This window comes from Eurosta solidaginis, chromosome 2 (assembly GCF_040869045.1).
Source record: "Eurosta solidaginis isolate ZX-2024a chromosome 2, ASM4086904v1, whole genome shotgun sequence".
In the NCBI taxonomy this organism is placed as follows: Eukaryota; Metazoa; Arthropoda; class Insecta; order Diptera; family Tephritidae; genus Eurosta; species Eurosta solidaginis.
The window spans coordinates 291,570,118-291,586,861 of NC_090320.1; the positions used below are offsets into that span (position 1 = coordinate 291,570,118).

The 16,744-nt window shown below is 34.0% G+C and overlaps 1 protein-coding gene and 1 long non-coding RNA gene across 13 annotated transcripts in view; one reads left to right on the plus strand and one right to left on the minus strand.

Annotated features, from left to right (window-relative positions):
• The window catches only part of LOC137241191 (uncharacterized), a 153,161-nt gene extending 144,320 nt beyond the window's left edge, over positions 1-8,841 (plus strand). For all 9 annotated transcript variants that reach the window (XM_067768516.1, XM_067768518.1, XM_067768523.1 and 6 more), the window contains one exon: positions 8,486-8,841. In XM_067768516.1, the coding sequence (XP_067624617.1) occupies positions 8,486-8,746 (261 nt within the window). In that variant the 3' untranslated portion in view covers positions 8,747-8,841. The remainder of the gene's footprint in view (positions 1-8,485) is intronic.
• Positions 1-16,744, minus strand: part of LOC137241197 (uncharacterized) — a 119,003-nt gene that overhangs the window by 34,591 nt on the left and 67,668 nt on the right. Inside the window, exon 1 of one of the 4 annotated variants that reach the window (XR_010949926.1) lies at positions 13,881-14,078. The exons of 2 other annotated variants lie outside the window; for them this stretch is intronic. This is a non-coding gene — a long non-coding RNA (uncharacterized lncRNA). Of the gene's footprint in view, positions 1-5,163; positions 5,294-13,880; positions 14,079-16,744 lie in introns of those variants that run through there. One more of the 4 variants, XR_010949928.1, reaches the window with a different exon arrangement.

Genomic DNA, 16,744 nt, shown 5'->3' on the forward strand with positions numbered 1-16,744 from the left:
AATTTAGCAATGTCTGGCTCCGTCTTAAAATGCTGTTATAATTTTTTAAATAAAAACGAGCTCTAGGCCAAATAATTGTATATTCTTAATAAAACACAATACGTGAATTTTTGATATACAATTATATTATTTAATTTGTCGATATTTCGACTTCAGTCTGAAGTCATCATCAGGACTAGGTTACGAAAAGAACAAACATACATATTAAAATCATAAAAATACACATTTGCACAAGTACACAACTTACATTCTTGAATGCAATATGTCGACTAGTGTAACAAAAATATAAGTTTACGAACAGTGCAAAGCAAATAACAATAAAATGTAAATAACACAAAGCCGTTATCATAAATAAAAATTGAACATAAGCAGAAAGTTATGTAATGCGTAGTGAGCGCCGCTCAATTGATATTAGCTGCAGCCTGCAGGTGAACTCTTTGGTAAACAGTGGGAGATGCTCTTATCTATTATTGTTGTTGTTGTTGATCAGCTGCCTAAAGGCAGAGGCAATACCAATTGTATCAGATTTGAAGTTCATGCGTTTGTCGCTGGGTGTGTTTATGATGTGCAGCATCTCTAATATGTAGCGTTTGTTGTAATTCCTCTCTTGCTGTAGAATTTCTACATTTTCTAAATTGGGAGAGTGTCCAGTTTCTCTGCAATGCTGTGTTAGCGCCGTTTTGCCATCATTAGGGTTGTTGCGATTTTTAATATTCGTTTTATGCCCGGAAATCCTCGTTTTTAGTTTCGATTTAGTAGTCCCCACATATACTTTGTCGCATACGTGGGACCCGTCACCATTACATAGAATTTTATATATTTTATTTATTATTTATTTATTATTACGGTCTTTAAGACCTAGTTTAGGTTAAAATAAGAAATTAAACATAACTACTCATGTCACATTTAGTGACGTACAATATAAAAACAATTTTTCTTTGAACTTACTAATATTTTCACAGTCTTTCAAATCAGAAGGTAACTCATTATACATTTTATACCCTAAATATTCAAGAGACCTTTTGGCGAACTCAGTTCTTATTCTAGGCAGTCTTATATTATTGCAATTTCTTGTTCCATAATTGTGGATTTCATGATTATAATGTATTTTACTACTCAGGTAATTCGGTAACATTCCTAACCTAAGTTGGTGTATAAATTTCAATGTGAAATAACTAACTGACTGTTTAATACTAAGCCAGTTTAATCTATTGAGCATTACAATTTTTGGCGTTCTTGGAGGACATTTTAAAATAAATCGCATTGCCTTGTTTTGCTGTATTTGAAGTTTCTTAATATATATATCATTACTTAATAGCAGAATAGTAGGACAATAAATAAAGTGTGGTTCAATAATTGAACGATATACCAATATTTTATGACTTTGACTGATATGTTTACATGTTCTATACATGAAGCCTATTTTCTGTGCAATTTTCCTTTCCAGATAAGTTACATGCTCTCCAAAATTTAGATTATCATCAATCAAAACTCCTAAATACTTAATTTTGTCTACTCTTTGGATTTCCATGTTTTTTACCTTCAGCGTAATATTATTTAAACTATTGTTACTTATGATATTGGTGTTTTTACAAAATATCATGAACTTAGTTTTTTCGACATTTAATTTCAGTTTTCTAAGGCATAACCATTTGTATAGCGAGTCCAGGTCTTCTTGTACTTTCAGCATGGCACATTCTGCATATTTTTCACTTATGATAAGCAATGCATCATCCGCAAATAGACGTATTTTACAATATTTTAAGCATCTTTTGATATCATTGATATACAATGTAAACAATATTGGCGCCAAGACCGAGCCTTGTGGTAAACCAATGTTAACATCCACCACTGATGAAACCTCCTTTCCAATTATCGTTCTCTGTTTTCTGTCACCCAAATAACTCCGGAACCATTCCAAAGCCTTTCCTCTTATACCAATTTTAAACATAACGTCCAATAGCTCAGATCTATCGACATTTTCAAAAGCCCGTTTTAAATCCAAGAAGACAGACACCGTAAATTTTTTGTCCGCCATGTCTTCTTTCCAATCTGCAATTACCATATTCAACGCTGTTTCACAAGAATGGCTCTTCCTGAATCCCGATTGTTCTGGGATAATCACATTGTGCTTCTCTAAGTATGCCACAAGTTTATCCTTCACCACTGTCTCCATAATTTTTTCATCTGTAGGTAACGTGTTAATTGGACGTAGTTCCTCAGGTTTCATTGTATTTTTTACTTTTTCAACAGGTATTATTGTTGAAATTTTCCAGTAACTAGGTACAATACCGCTGTTTAAGGATTCGTTAATTATGTCTTTGTAGAAATTAGCAGTATATGTCATGGCATCTTTAACGACACCCTCCGATAAAAGCTTGTCGCCGCCATATTTGTTTTTAAGTGATTTTGTGATAATAATAATATCGTCCACTACAATGTCAGTAAATTTAAATGTTTCAAATGGATTACTATGATTTGCGCTTATTTCATCCCCATTTACAATTTCTTCGATGCTATCATTAATTTCAACAATACTTTGTATAAAAAAGTTATTTAGGGCATTAGCTATATCATATTCATTTTCCAGGCATTCACCGTTAATTAAAATTTTAGTGATATGTTTTTTAACATCATTAAGCTCGACGAGGTCTTTTAGACACTTCCACATACGTTTCATATCGCCATTGTTATGATTTACTCTATCTTCCATGTATTTCTTTTTTTTAAAAATTATGGTTCTTTTATATATTTTCTTAATGACGTTATATTCGTCCCAAAATCCAGTATTTCGAGCAGTTTTATAAGATTCTCTTTTTCTTTTATGCAGGTTTGTTAATTCTCGGTCGTACCACTTATTTCTTATCTGTATTTGGGTCCTCTTTATATAAGTCAGTGCTTGCATAGCCACAGTTACAACTTCGTTTAGGGCTTTAGTTTTAGTTTCTACTCCGGAAATTGACATAAAGCTGAAATCGCATGTTCGTAGCAAAGTTAAAAGATTTTCAGCACTATAGTACTCCCAACATGTAACAGTAGCATACCTTCTCATATCAAGTCCGATTTCTCATATTTATATATTCTACTCTTGGTATTACTGAAAATTTGTCGCAACGTATTATTGTAGGTAAAGGCTAAATTACATTTCTCTTTGTCATAAATATTTGAATATTTTATTCTGTTAGACAGGCCTGACACATATGTAGTCGATTTATATATTTTATTATTTGCGGCATTTTTCCTCGCAGTGGGTTTCTTATAATAATCTCTTATAAAGTTTTTTATTTTGCGTGTGGGAAATTCATTATTTTCTAGAACATTTATTATTATTTTAATGTTTTCTTTATGATAAACTTCATCGCTGATCGAGTGAACTCTGATCATCTTAAGAAAACCAAAAATAGCGCGCGTGACACATTTCTATTAGATACCCTACACTCGGCCAAAACTTTTCTAAAAAACAACAAAGACTTATTGGTTCTGAATGCAGATAAGGGTAATGTTACCGTCTTAATGGATAAGTCGGACTATGAAAAGAAGTTACAACTTTTGGTGAATGACATTTCGGCATACCGGGTATTGAAACGAGATCCCACTAATAAATTACAAGACAAAAATAACGAGATTGTAGAAAAATTGTTTAAAAACAAAGTTATAGATTTAAAAGAGAAATACAAACTAATAAGCAAAACATCCAATGTGCCTAGATTATATGGCCTGCCCAAAATTCATAAAGCAGATATCCCATTGAGACCTATTTGTTCGTCTGTCAACTCCCCTTCGTACAATTTATGCAGGTATGTGGTTAATATTCTCACAAACATAACCAAATCGTCCAAATATAATGTAAAAGACTCAATTGAATTTAAAAACAAAACAAAAGATACATACATATATGATGATGAGAGTCTCGTGTCATTTGATGTCATCTCACTTTTTCCACGCATTCCCGTAGATCATGCCTTAGAAATTATAGCATCCAAGTGGAACCAGATAAGGAACCACACCACACTCACAAAAGAACTTTTTCTAGAAGTAGTTCGTTTCTGTATTAGAGATAATAGATATTTTAAATTAAACAATAAAATTTATGAGCAACGTTGCGGTATGCCCATGGGTTCCCCGTCATAGCAGACATTGTAATGGAAGAATTACTGGAGAAATTTGAAGATGACTCCCCTGTTAAGCCACGTTTGCTTACCAAATACGTCGATGACCTTTTCGCAATTATAAAAACTGATACGGTGGAAGAATGGCTAAAAATTCTAAATGGATACAACAGGAGTATTAAATTTACAATTGAGGTGGAGAAGGATTGAAAACTACCGTTTCTCGATACTCTTGTTATAAAAAAGAATAACCAATTATGTTTTGATTGGTATAAAAAACCTACTGCGTCAGGTAGATTAATTAACTTTAATTCTAAACATGATAAATCTACAATAGTCAATACGGCCAGAACAGAGTTCTCTCGATCAGCGATGAAGTTTATCATAAAGAAAACATTAAAATAATAATAAATGTTCTAGAAAATAATGAATTTCCCACACGCAAAATAAAAAACTTTATAAGAGATTATTATAAGAAACCCACTGCGAGGAAAAATGCCGAAAATAATAAAATATATAAATCGACTACATATGTGTCAGGCCTGTCTAACAGAATAAAATATTCAAATATTTATGACAAAGAGAAATGTAATTTAGTCTTAACCTACAATAATACGTTGCGACAAATTTTCAGTAATACCAAGAGTAGAATAGATAAATATGAGAAATCGGACTTGATATATAAAATTCTATGTAATGGTGACGGGTCCCACGTATGCGACAAAGTATATGTGGGACTACTAAATCGAAACTAAAAACGAGGATTTCCGGGCATAAAACGAATATTAAAAATCGCAACAACCCTAATGATGGCAAAACGGCGCTAACACAGCATTGCAGAGAAACTGGACACTCCCAATTTAGAAAATGTAGAAATTCTACAGCAAGAGAGGAATTACAACAAACGCTACATATTAGAGATGCTGCACATCATAAACACACCCAGCGACAAACGCATGAACTTCAAATCTGATACAATTGGTATTGCCTCTGCCTTTAGGCAGCTGATCAACAACAACAACAATAATAGATAAGAGCATCTCCCACTGTTTACCAAAGAGTTCACCTGCAGGCTGCAGCTGATATCACTTGAGCGGCGCTCACTACTCATTAGATAACTTTCTGCTTATGTTCAATTTTTGTTTATGATGGCTTTATGTTATTTACATTTTATTGTTATTTGCTTTGCACTGTTCGTAAACTTATATTTTTGTTACACTAGTCGACATCATTGTTTACTATATAGTTTGGCAGCTTAAATAGAGGTTATGTTGCGAATAGAGTGGAAGGCAGTGGACTAGGCAGTCGAATGTCATATAATGAAGGAATGGTGTTCGGAGTTTTTTTCAAAGTTAAAAAAAAAATGATAAAAGCTTTAATATAAATAAAACTATTGTTTTATTAACAACAAAAACGCCTTAAATATTCAATATACATAAATTCGTAAGGATTATCTCACTTTAAAATTTGAGTTAAATAATCTAAAGCTTTTTTTTGAAACTGAGTCGAGAACTGTGCGTGTAAATGTGCGAATTTTCACCGATCAGCTGTTAGTTGCGCTACTTGGTAAAATTTACAATGGTCGACATATTGCATTCAACAATGTAAGTTGTGTACTTGTGCAAATGTGTATTTTTATGATTTTAATATGTATGTTTGTCCTTTTCGTAACCTAGTCCTGATGATGACTTCAGACTGAAGTTGAAATATCGACAAATTAAATAATATAATTGTATATCAAAAATTCACGTATTGTGTTTTATTAAGAATATACAATTATTTGGCCTAGAGCTCGTTTTTATTTAAAAAGTTATAATTCAAAGGCCGTAAACAACAATAATAATGCTGTTATAATTATTTCTTGGTGCTAAAAAATCTGAGAACGTGTGTTAAGTGATCCTATTGCCCTACTATGAAAAAATATATATACACAAATAAAAATAAATCTTTTATTTCATAGTTTTGATATCGGCTGACACTTCGGCCAAAAAGCCGCCTGAATATGCATTGTAATGTGATATCCAGAACCAGACTGGAGGAAAAGTGGCCATCAAACCAAACCTAAACAAAAAGCACCAGTTTTGTATAAATGGCTCGAAATGGTAACCGTAGCCGCTATGTCAAATGTACCGTGCTTCGAATCTGCTGTGAACAGTGTTGTCGTTGAGAATTTTCAAAAAGCGGTCAATAGGGATTTTACTTTTATGCTACGTTTCCACATAGAAGCGCGCCACAAACTTTGTGTAGCAAAACCGCACCAAAATTATACATTGAACTGATCCGTTAAAGTCAAGCTCTTAGCAATGCACCTTTTAATTGAAATTTTTAACAGCTTTAAGCTGTAAATCAATTTAAAAGGACTAATAAAAATCCTTCTCTACATTAAAAAACCCAAAAAACTATGGTCATATTCACAATCAATGTTATGTAGGTAGGCTTTTTAAAATAATTTGCTATAGACAATATGTCAAAAAAGCTGTGACCAAATTTTAAGTATAAGTAACTATATTTCGACTTTGAATACGCACCTTTATTTTTAAGTTATGGATTTCTTATAAATTCGAAAGGATATAATTTCTGAATCATATTTCTATAGATACTTCTTAAAATAGTCAAGTGCATTTTTAATTTTGATGTATGACAGGGTAAAATATTTAGCCCCAAAATAGTTCTAAAAATATTTGAAATAGTTTTCAAAGGATCAAAATGTACTAAAAATTTATGTTTGTATGTACTTATGTATTTCAAAAAATCTCTCTTTGATTGCCCGCAAACGTTCATGCAAAACCCCATCTGAGAGATAAATTCTAAAAACTCTTACTGAAAGCTAAAAATTTGCATGAAAATTCGCGGAATTTTCCCGAATTTTCTAAAAAGTCTTAAGTGTATATTTGGATTGTTGGTGTTATATAATCTCAGTGATGATGACTTTTGTAGATGAGTGTAGATATGTGTGTGTGTTTGTATGAAAAATTTTAAGGTAACTTTATCTTACTTAAAAAGTTGACTTAAATCGCCTGCCCCTCCCAAATCGTGCTGGGTTCGCCCCTGGGCTAATGGCACTTTTTTGATTTTGTAACCGTTACAGCTTCGATAGTATTGACCAAAAATATTACGCATTACTATAAACCTGAGTCTGGATCGCATATATTGACGCCTAACGAATTTTGGAAAAGTGAACAGTGGGCAATCGGGAGTGATTTGGCAAACACTCCGAGTGCACTTCTGCCGTGTAAAGCTTCTTAGAGAAAACTCATCTGCCATGCAGATGCCGGAAGGTACGCTCGGCCTTAAATCTCTTCGGAGGTTATCGCGCCTTGTATTAATGTCGTAACTATTTCTTGACCGTTTCGGGATACTTTCAGGACTGTCTATCATTTCGGTATAGTATCGAAAAGCTTTCTTCAACAGTTCGATACTGCATCCTGATCGTTTCGGGGCTATCTCGTGATACTTTCAGAATTAGGAATGTGTTTCGGCCTGTTTCCAAATCTTAACGGGATTGTTTTCGGTAACATTTTGAAACTATTTTAGGTTTATTTCGGAATTATTTACGTACGAATTTCGTGACTATATTTGGGATCATTTTAATAATATTTCTGTTGTCGTTGTTGTAGAGATAAGGACACTCTCCGAAGGTTTTGGGGAGTGTTATCGATGTTGATGGTCCTTTGCCGGATGCAGATCCGCTAAGTTTCGGTAACAAGCACCATTAAGGTACTTGCTCGACCATCTCGGGAACGATTTTGTATGACCACTTGAAACCTTCTAGGACATAACGCCCTCCCACCTCCTAGATCCTTGAGGAAATTGCGGTCGCCAGAGCCTCGGCTGCCAAAGAAACGGTATTCGCCACAGGTGGGTGAGGTTGACAATATGGTTGGATGAGAAGATATAAATTGCGCTGGCAACCCTTTGAATCAATTCCGCGGGTATACTCGTAAGCCCCCTAACCCGAGTATGCTTTTAAGAGGGTCAGATTAATATGACTGAAAGAAAAGTTTGTCTCAAAAATCACTCCAAGATATTTAATCTCTGAAACCTTCTTTACAACAGAGCTGGGAAAATTAAAAACGGTAGGCGTGGTATTCTGACGCCTGGTATATGTTAAGTGGAAACATTTGTTTATCTTCAACGATAGTCGCGGCCTTTCTGCCACAGCGCAGTATATTTCTTCGAACTTAATTTTATTGCATAAACCATTTGAAAGTTTGTCTATAAGTCAAATTCAAGCATGTCTTCAAGCTACTAATTTATCTTTATATATTTTTTTAATTGTATATTTATAATCAAAGACATTTTCAAGCAGATTATCATAAAAATTAAAAAAAAAATAACAATTTTTGAAATCATGCAAACTTTTACCTTCTTTTCAGTTTGTTAAACCACTTTTCAAATCATTACAAGCACTTGTCGGCAACGAGTCTATACCACTCATTGTTTATAGTAATCGTGGTGAGATTTATGATGAAAAGCAGAGAGAGTGGACAGGTCGGGATGATTGCATACCGTTAGACTCCTATGTGCCTGAATGGATTGAGCTTGGCGCAAAAATAATAGGCGGCTGCTGCCGTGTATATCCTGAGGATATTTTGCGTATACGAAAATGTATTGATAATATTGGAAATAATAATTGAAAAATAATTTATATGTATTCAATACCTAAAACTAAAGCCCGATAATGACAAGAGAAAGTAATAAAACTAAATAAAATATGTTTGACATAGTAAAATTCAAGACTTGTAACTATATTTTTTAAATAGAAAGGCGTTACTTGCCGTTAGTTTAACGTTCAAAGCACCTAACGAACAGGTTTTTTGAACACGAATTTTTTCAGAGATTTTGGTATGATATATTAAAATACACCCGCTGTAAAAATTGTGAATGCTAGAATGCTGTGTTGCTGCGTTAAGGAAACTACCCGAAGGCCTTGGGGAATGTTATCTATTTTGATGGTCCTTTGCCGTATGCAGATCTGGTACGTTGCGGTAACAAGCACCATAAAGTTACTATCCCGACCTTCTTGGGAACGATTTGGTATGACCACATGAAACCTTCTAGGCCATCCCGCCCTCCCGCCCACTAAATCCATTAGGAGTTCGAGGTCGTCAGAACCTCGGCTGTTGATGAAACAGTTTTCGCAAGGGGTAGGTAAGGTTGACAATTGGGTTGGAGAAGCTATATATTGCGCTGGCAACCCCTTGAATCAATTTGGTATTTTAGTCGCCTCTTACGACAAGCATACCAATATTCCAAGCCCCCGAACCCTGGGGCAAAGTGCTAGAATCAATAACAACAGTGTTATGACAAAAAGCCATATCTACATGTATGCAATGTTTTTTTGTTTTTCCTGTTAAATTTTAAATTTTTTGTATTTAGAGTCGTATGTATATGCATAGATACAGCTGTGAACAAAAAATTATTAACAAATTTTTTCAACTATTTCCTTTATTTATTTTCATAAAAAATAAGATGGCCCAATTGCGAAAACGTTTTCAAAACAATTTCGAAAGAAATTTTTTGAGTAAGTAGTCCAATAAATTTTATTCTCACGATACAAGTTTGACGTTTTTCATTCTCAAAGAATATTTTGAAAACGTTTTCGAAAGTGGTTTAATAGTTAAAATAGACAAAATTAATTAAAAGCAGAAGATTATCTTCATATTAAATCGTTCCCGAGATGGTCAGGCTTGTACATTACCGAAACGTAACACTCCCCAAAACCTTCGTGCAGTGTCTTTATCGAGATTTTTTACTTGTCATTTTCTAAGTAGTTCAGTGATTTAAGTCTAGCTAAGTACACATTTTAGGTATGTATTTCATTATTTCGCAGTAACCATTTCGGAATTTGCATGAAGACTTTAAACACTTCTAGAATTGGTTTGCATAGTATTCGATTCAGTATTTATTAAAGCCTTTTTTAAAATGAACGAAAATAAACTAAAAATGAATGAATAAAATTCGATAACAATTTTTGCTGCAATATCACGTTCACAACTGTATACGGGTGATAGATACCAAATTCATTAAGGTAGTTGAAAAGGTTATAAGTACAGACGGTCTGTCCATGATTAGAACAGTTTGAATTGTGTAAAGGTTTTTTTTTTCCGTTTAACTTTGTTTACTGAAAATTAATATTTTTTTCAGTGACAAAATAGTTATAAGTTTTATCGCATAAACGTTCATAATAATTTTTGAATGAAAATTGAAAAATTTTTGTTTAATAATAATTTTTTGTCAATGTTTAGTTTTTATTTTTCCTCCAATAATCATTCGTCAATGTTTACTTTTTAATATATTGAATGTTTTGGAAAAAATTGAAACAACTGGAATCAGGACGGATAAGACCACAGCTGTTTCGATTATACCTTGCAGAGTGCTATTGTAGCATTCTATTGTCCAGAGCCCTTCTGTGGACTCACAAAGGCACACCTTAGGGAAATTATAAGTAACAGTACAGACAACACTCGATTGTATACACAGGGCAAAGAAAGACCAAATTGTTTATACTCTCAGCAACGATAGTATCAGCCAAACTCATTAATCTAAATAGAGAGGACTTACGAACCCTCACTGGGTACTGTTCGGGGTACTATAGTCTTCGATATCACCTATGTAAGATAAATCTATCCGATACACAAATCTGTCCCTTTTTTGAGCTGAAGGATAAAACGACGGTTTACATCTTCTGCGAGCGCGTCGCACTGGCATAGCAAAAAACACGTGACTCTTTATTCCTTCGTGATATGGAGTGAAAAGCCTGAAGAAATTTAAATATATTACTTAAAAGTCTCGACATCAGTAATAGGCTGAAAGGTCAGCACACCACAGATCAAAATAAAGGTCTCTGTGCACCGGCCAGTTCAACCTCCTCAAATGGTAAAAGCACGATAAACTCACCCTGCGGAAAAACGGGAGAAAGTCACGCAAAGCGATAGTTTAGCACTTCAGGTCAGGGACGGAAAATAATAGTTTCTTTTTCGGAGTCGAAAAAGTCCTGGTCAAAAAATTGTCCTAGGTGAAAATGTTTAAGTTCCCCAGGTATCCTTATAGCAATATCATGTCGAATCATGCATCCTTTTTATTTTTCGAACTTTTTCCATAAAAGTCCACATACATATAAAAGTAAAATCTGTACTTTTATTTTTTGAGCCCGATAGAACTAGTTAAACACGGACTTTTAAAAATAAAAGTCCGGAAATAAAAGTTAAATCCGGACTTTTATTTTTTGAGGCCAAAATAAAAGTCCCGCTTGATAACAGAGAAACGGCTAATCCGAATTAATTTTTTTTTTTTATTTCGGATAAGCCGTTTCTTTGTTATCAAGCGGGACTTTTATTTTTGCCTTAAAAAATAAAAGTCCGGATTAAAATTTTATTTCCGGACTTTTATTTCTGAAAGTTCGAGTTTAACTAGTTCTATCGGACTCAAAAAATAAAAACCGAAAATAATTTTTATCTTGATTCAAATATATTTAAAGTCCAAAATTAATAGTTTTGCAAGGAATTATATGTGACCCGGTCTATAAAAAGGTGGCTTATGACTCAAAAAAAAAAAAAAAGGAAGAGCACAAACGTCCTGAAGAAATGCATTGTTTATCTTTAACAGCTGTTTCTCGCAATTTCTTTTTTGAGTCATAAACCACCTTTTCATAGACCGGGTCACATATTATAAAAGGAATAACAGTTTCAGCCCCTGCTTCAGGTTTAATGACTACCTACGAACTTATCCGAAACAGGCGTCGGACCTTTATGTCGGGAATTGGCCGGTGAATCCAGTACTCAAAACTTGCGGAAGAGGAACGCATACTCCCCAGGGAAACGGGAGTCACTCTAGCTCAACTTCGATCTGGATACTGTAACAGGTTAAACTCTTACCTATCCAGAATCAACCCCGACATACAAAATGGGGCGAAGCACTGCTACAACAACAACAACAACAGCTTATCCGAAAATTATACCAAGAGGAATTTGTTACTTGCGAAATGGCCCGAAAATAAATCCCAAAAAATTTGCTCTGTGCGGTGATAATTTGGATCGTGGAGCTGGTGTGAGACGCACCCAGGTTAATTTTTTAAAGCGCTGCGGAAAGCCACCAACGCAGGAAAGTGTTCTGCGCAAAAGTACTGTGGAAGTTGCGCAAGACAATCCCATCTGCTACAAGTCGGTCTACTCCGTCAGGCTGCACCTTTGAACAAAACATGATGAATAATGATAGTATGTTCTCCGTGGCCCCCAACAAATCGACATGTCAAACAATGTGAGAAAGCAATGGTGAACGGTTACAGCTATGCCGAGTCAGAAATCAAGGCATGGGTACATCCAAGAAGAAATACGGATATGAGTTAATAAGTTAGTAACGGCAAATTAAATAACACAAATTGAATTATCTTGCACTAGATATTCAACTCAACGTCGTTATTAAGTTATCTTGCTGAAAATAACATCTTTTTAGTGCATTTTATTTTTATAAACCGATAGATAGCCTGAAAAGCAGAAATAAATGGAAAATGACTATCCTAAAATGGGAGAGTTTTATATAAACAAAGTAAAATTTTCTCTTTAAAAAGGCTCACCCAAAATTTCGAATGGTTTTTTTTTTTATACCCAGGTGAGCAGAGCTCACAGAGTATATTAATTTTGTTCGCATAACGGTAATCCGTAACGGAATAAACTATTCGAGATAGATATAGACTTCTATATATCACAATGATCTGGGCGAAAAAAGAAATTCATTTTGCCATGTCCGTCTGTCCTTAAACACGATAACTTGAGTAAATTTTGAGGTATCTTGATGAAAGTTGGTAAGTACGTTCCTGGGCACTCATCTCAGATCGCTATTTAAAATGAGCGAAATCCGACTATGACCACGCCCACTTTTTCGATATCGAAAATTTTGAAAAATGAAAAAAATGCCATAATTACATACCAAATACGAAAAAAGCGATGAAACATGGTGATTGGATTGGTTTTTTGACGCAAAATATAACTTTAGAAAAAACTTTGTAAATTGGATGTGACATCTACCATATTAAGTAGAACAAAATGAAAAATTTCTGCAGGGCGAAATCCAAAGCCCTTGGAATCATTGCAGAAGTACTGTTCGTGGTATTACATATATAAATAAATTAGCGGTACCCGACAGATGATGTTCTGGGTCACAGTGGACCACATTTTGGTCGATATCTCGAAAACGCCTTCACATATACATATAACTCCCTATGAAAACCCTCATCAATACCTTTAATTTGATACCCATATCGTACAAACACATTCTAGAGTCACCCCTTCCACCTTTATGGCGATATCTCGAAAAGGCGTCCACCTACAGAACTGTGGCCCAGTCCCTTTTAAAATACTCTTTAATACCTTCCATTTGAAACTCATGTCATACAAACACATTACAGGGTTGCCCTAGGTTCATTTTCCTAAATCGTGATTTTCCCTTATTTTGTCTCCAAAGCTCTCAGCTGAGTATGTAATGTTGGGTTACACCCGAACTTAGCCTTCCTTACTTGTCTTTTGTTTTAATCGTACAGAGGTTTTCGTGCTGACCCTCATCGAAGCAGGATTAAATTCGAAGGTCCGTCATTTTCTTATCATAACATAATTTAGACTGCAAAAAGGTGGTGGTGCATAGCTCTGTCCGATAAACTTCTTTTTTTTACTAACCGCCAAACTGTTTATAATCAATACTTGTTAAAAAACTTCACGTTTGTGTACAAAATTTAGTATCTCAAAAACCAGACAAAGAACTGATAGACATGCTTACAGCGTAAGTAGTTCCATGATAACAATGAATATTCCACCCAGACCGTCTGAAACACACACATATGGATGTTTCTAACGTAGTAAGCATTTGATCAGAAAATGTTCTCTTGTTATAAACGTCATTCGTAGACTTCTATGCAATACAATTACAAATATTTTCAATAGGCGATACACTGCCTCTAAAGTTGGAGAATTTCTATGTAGGCACGTTAGATAACTTGTGTAATTTTGACTAGAGAAAACTGTTAGAGAACTACACTAGTAATCGAGTCGAGAATGATTAGAGAACTAATGCAAATTCAATTTACGTTAGGAACTTATTAGAGAAGTTCATTAGAGGTTTGATTATTATTTTGTTGATGAACGCTGTTGCTAGAGTCCGTCTCAATTCTTCCTCTAACATTAGAGATTCTAGAACAGGGGTAGCTATACACTCAGAGAAAAAAAAAATTCTAAAACGAACGAAACAAGTTTAAAATTAAGAACATTCGTTGACAAAAGTTTGTTAAGTGCGTTTTTTTTAAACTCGTGACCGATGGGCTTGTTTTAAGAATAGTTTTTCCAAGCACACCGTTCGTATTTTATGACCAGTTTGGTATTGATGTGTGAACCTTCTGTGCTCATTTCAAGCACTACTTGGGCTTGATTTAAGATTTTTCGTTCTCACGCTGCGAGAACGATTTGTGGTCGATTTAACATTTTTCGGTCTCAATTCAAGAACGGTTCGTGCTTGATCATTGGTGGGAGTGGGGACGTAATTTTTTCAATTAGTACCGATTTTTTTTTTTTTAGTAGATAATAATAATTTTTTTGTCATTAATAAAAAATATTAATAACAAAAAAACTATTATTAAAAACCAAAAGATTAAGAAAAAATGCATAATATACATTTTTTCATATATTTCCCTTATTGAGAAATTCTTCTTATTTGATGATGCAATCTGAATATATATTTAAAAGATTTCATAATATAATATAAAAACAAGTAAGGACGGCTGTGCCGAAGACTTCATACCTTTCATGAATGGGGCTGAACAATAATCTTATCCCGTTCGTAATCCCCAAATAATCGGATGTATAAGATAAGAAATATATAGTGAACAGATGTACATACCTAAACGATTTTTAAGATAAATATTAAATAAAAAATGGCAAAAACCCCCTTATCTGAACTATCGGTTGTATGGGATATATTATATATAGCTCCGATCGAAATGATTTTTACAGGAAATCTTCTATGATATATTAGAATAAATATCACCGAGTTTCACGTTTATACTTTCTAAACTGCGGCAGGAATGACCAAAGTCGTCTTATCTGAACGATCGGCTGTATGGGAGATATATGTTATAGTGGTCCGATCCTACCGGATCCGACAAATGTCTAATATAATACAAAAATAAATCCTTGTGCCAAATTTCATTCAGATATCTCAAAATTTGAGAGACTAGTTTGCCTTCAAACAGACAGACGGACGGACGGACAGACGGACATGGCTATATCAACTCAGTTCATCGCCCTGATCAATTCGGTATACTTAATGGTGAGTCTATCTTCTATATTTCTCAACGTTATAAACATCGGACCAAAGTTAATATACCATTTCATGTTCATGAAAGGTATAATAAGAGTTAAAAAAATGGAAGATAAAACATTGTCTTAAAAACTTCAGAGTTTGACGGTGATCGAACTCTCGCCACACGATCGCAACCGCAACATCATAGCCGCTGGGCCACTACGACTGCTTGATAGCTTGTGCCAAATATTGTATTTAACATTGTATTGCACACGAATTGTACCGTTTTCTTTTTCTTGAACTTAGTTTAAGAACATCGTTCTCATTAATAGAACATTTGTTCATATTTTAAGACCAGCCGTTCTCTTTTCAAGAAAATGGTATCAGTTCAAGAACAAGGTTGTTGTTTTAAGAACAGGTCATTCGTTTTTCAAGAACAAAAAAGTAAGAACATGAAAAGCTTGAATTGAGTCCAGTGGTGCTGGATTTTAGAACGGTGTTTTTCTCTGAGTGTATAAACTTCCCTTAATCTTGATCTAACTTCAAAGTTTGTTGGGATGGCACTTCTTCCCTGTCCGCCATGAATATAAAGTCGAATGTTTGTATTATAAGGTCATAACTCCGTTTAGGAACATTCTCACGATTTTTTAATGTTCTTCAAAAAAAAAATTGGTAGTTTTTTGGTACACTCTTATGTAAATACATATGTATACGTTGTGTGAAAAATAAAATAAAAATAGTACTTGTTTGCATAGACTTCAAACCTTATCAACCTTAATCATGAATAATAATATAATAATAACAGCTACTAAATAAAAATCAATTATATTTCACACAACGTATACAATAGAATGGCTTACGAAAAATTGTTTTATTTTCACTGCTATTCAATGCAAGGCTTTGGTTTTTTTCGCATGCAATAAGTTGCTAGTTCATTCGTGATTTGTTAAAAACTTATTGCTTTTTCATCGTCAGGTATTACAAGGCGAAGAATGTTGTTTTTAAGATATATATTCGGATTTTCTTTTTATTTATTAATGTTCTAGAATTTATAACGTTTTTATGTTTTTAAACATAAGAAAATATTGTGACGAATATTCACATCACTAATCTGATACTAAGTAAATAAAGCCACAGCAACAATAAAGTAAACTGCCAGTCTTGTGTACATCAAATTAATCATCATTTACCCACATACATACAAGGCAACGAAGAGATAACTCACATACAGATGCAGTCATCGGTGGAAGTATTACTCACATATACACACAGATGGATACAAACTACAAATATACATGTATATAGCTAATTACAAGTAGGAGATATGTACAGTAGTTCTAGCAGGCGAA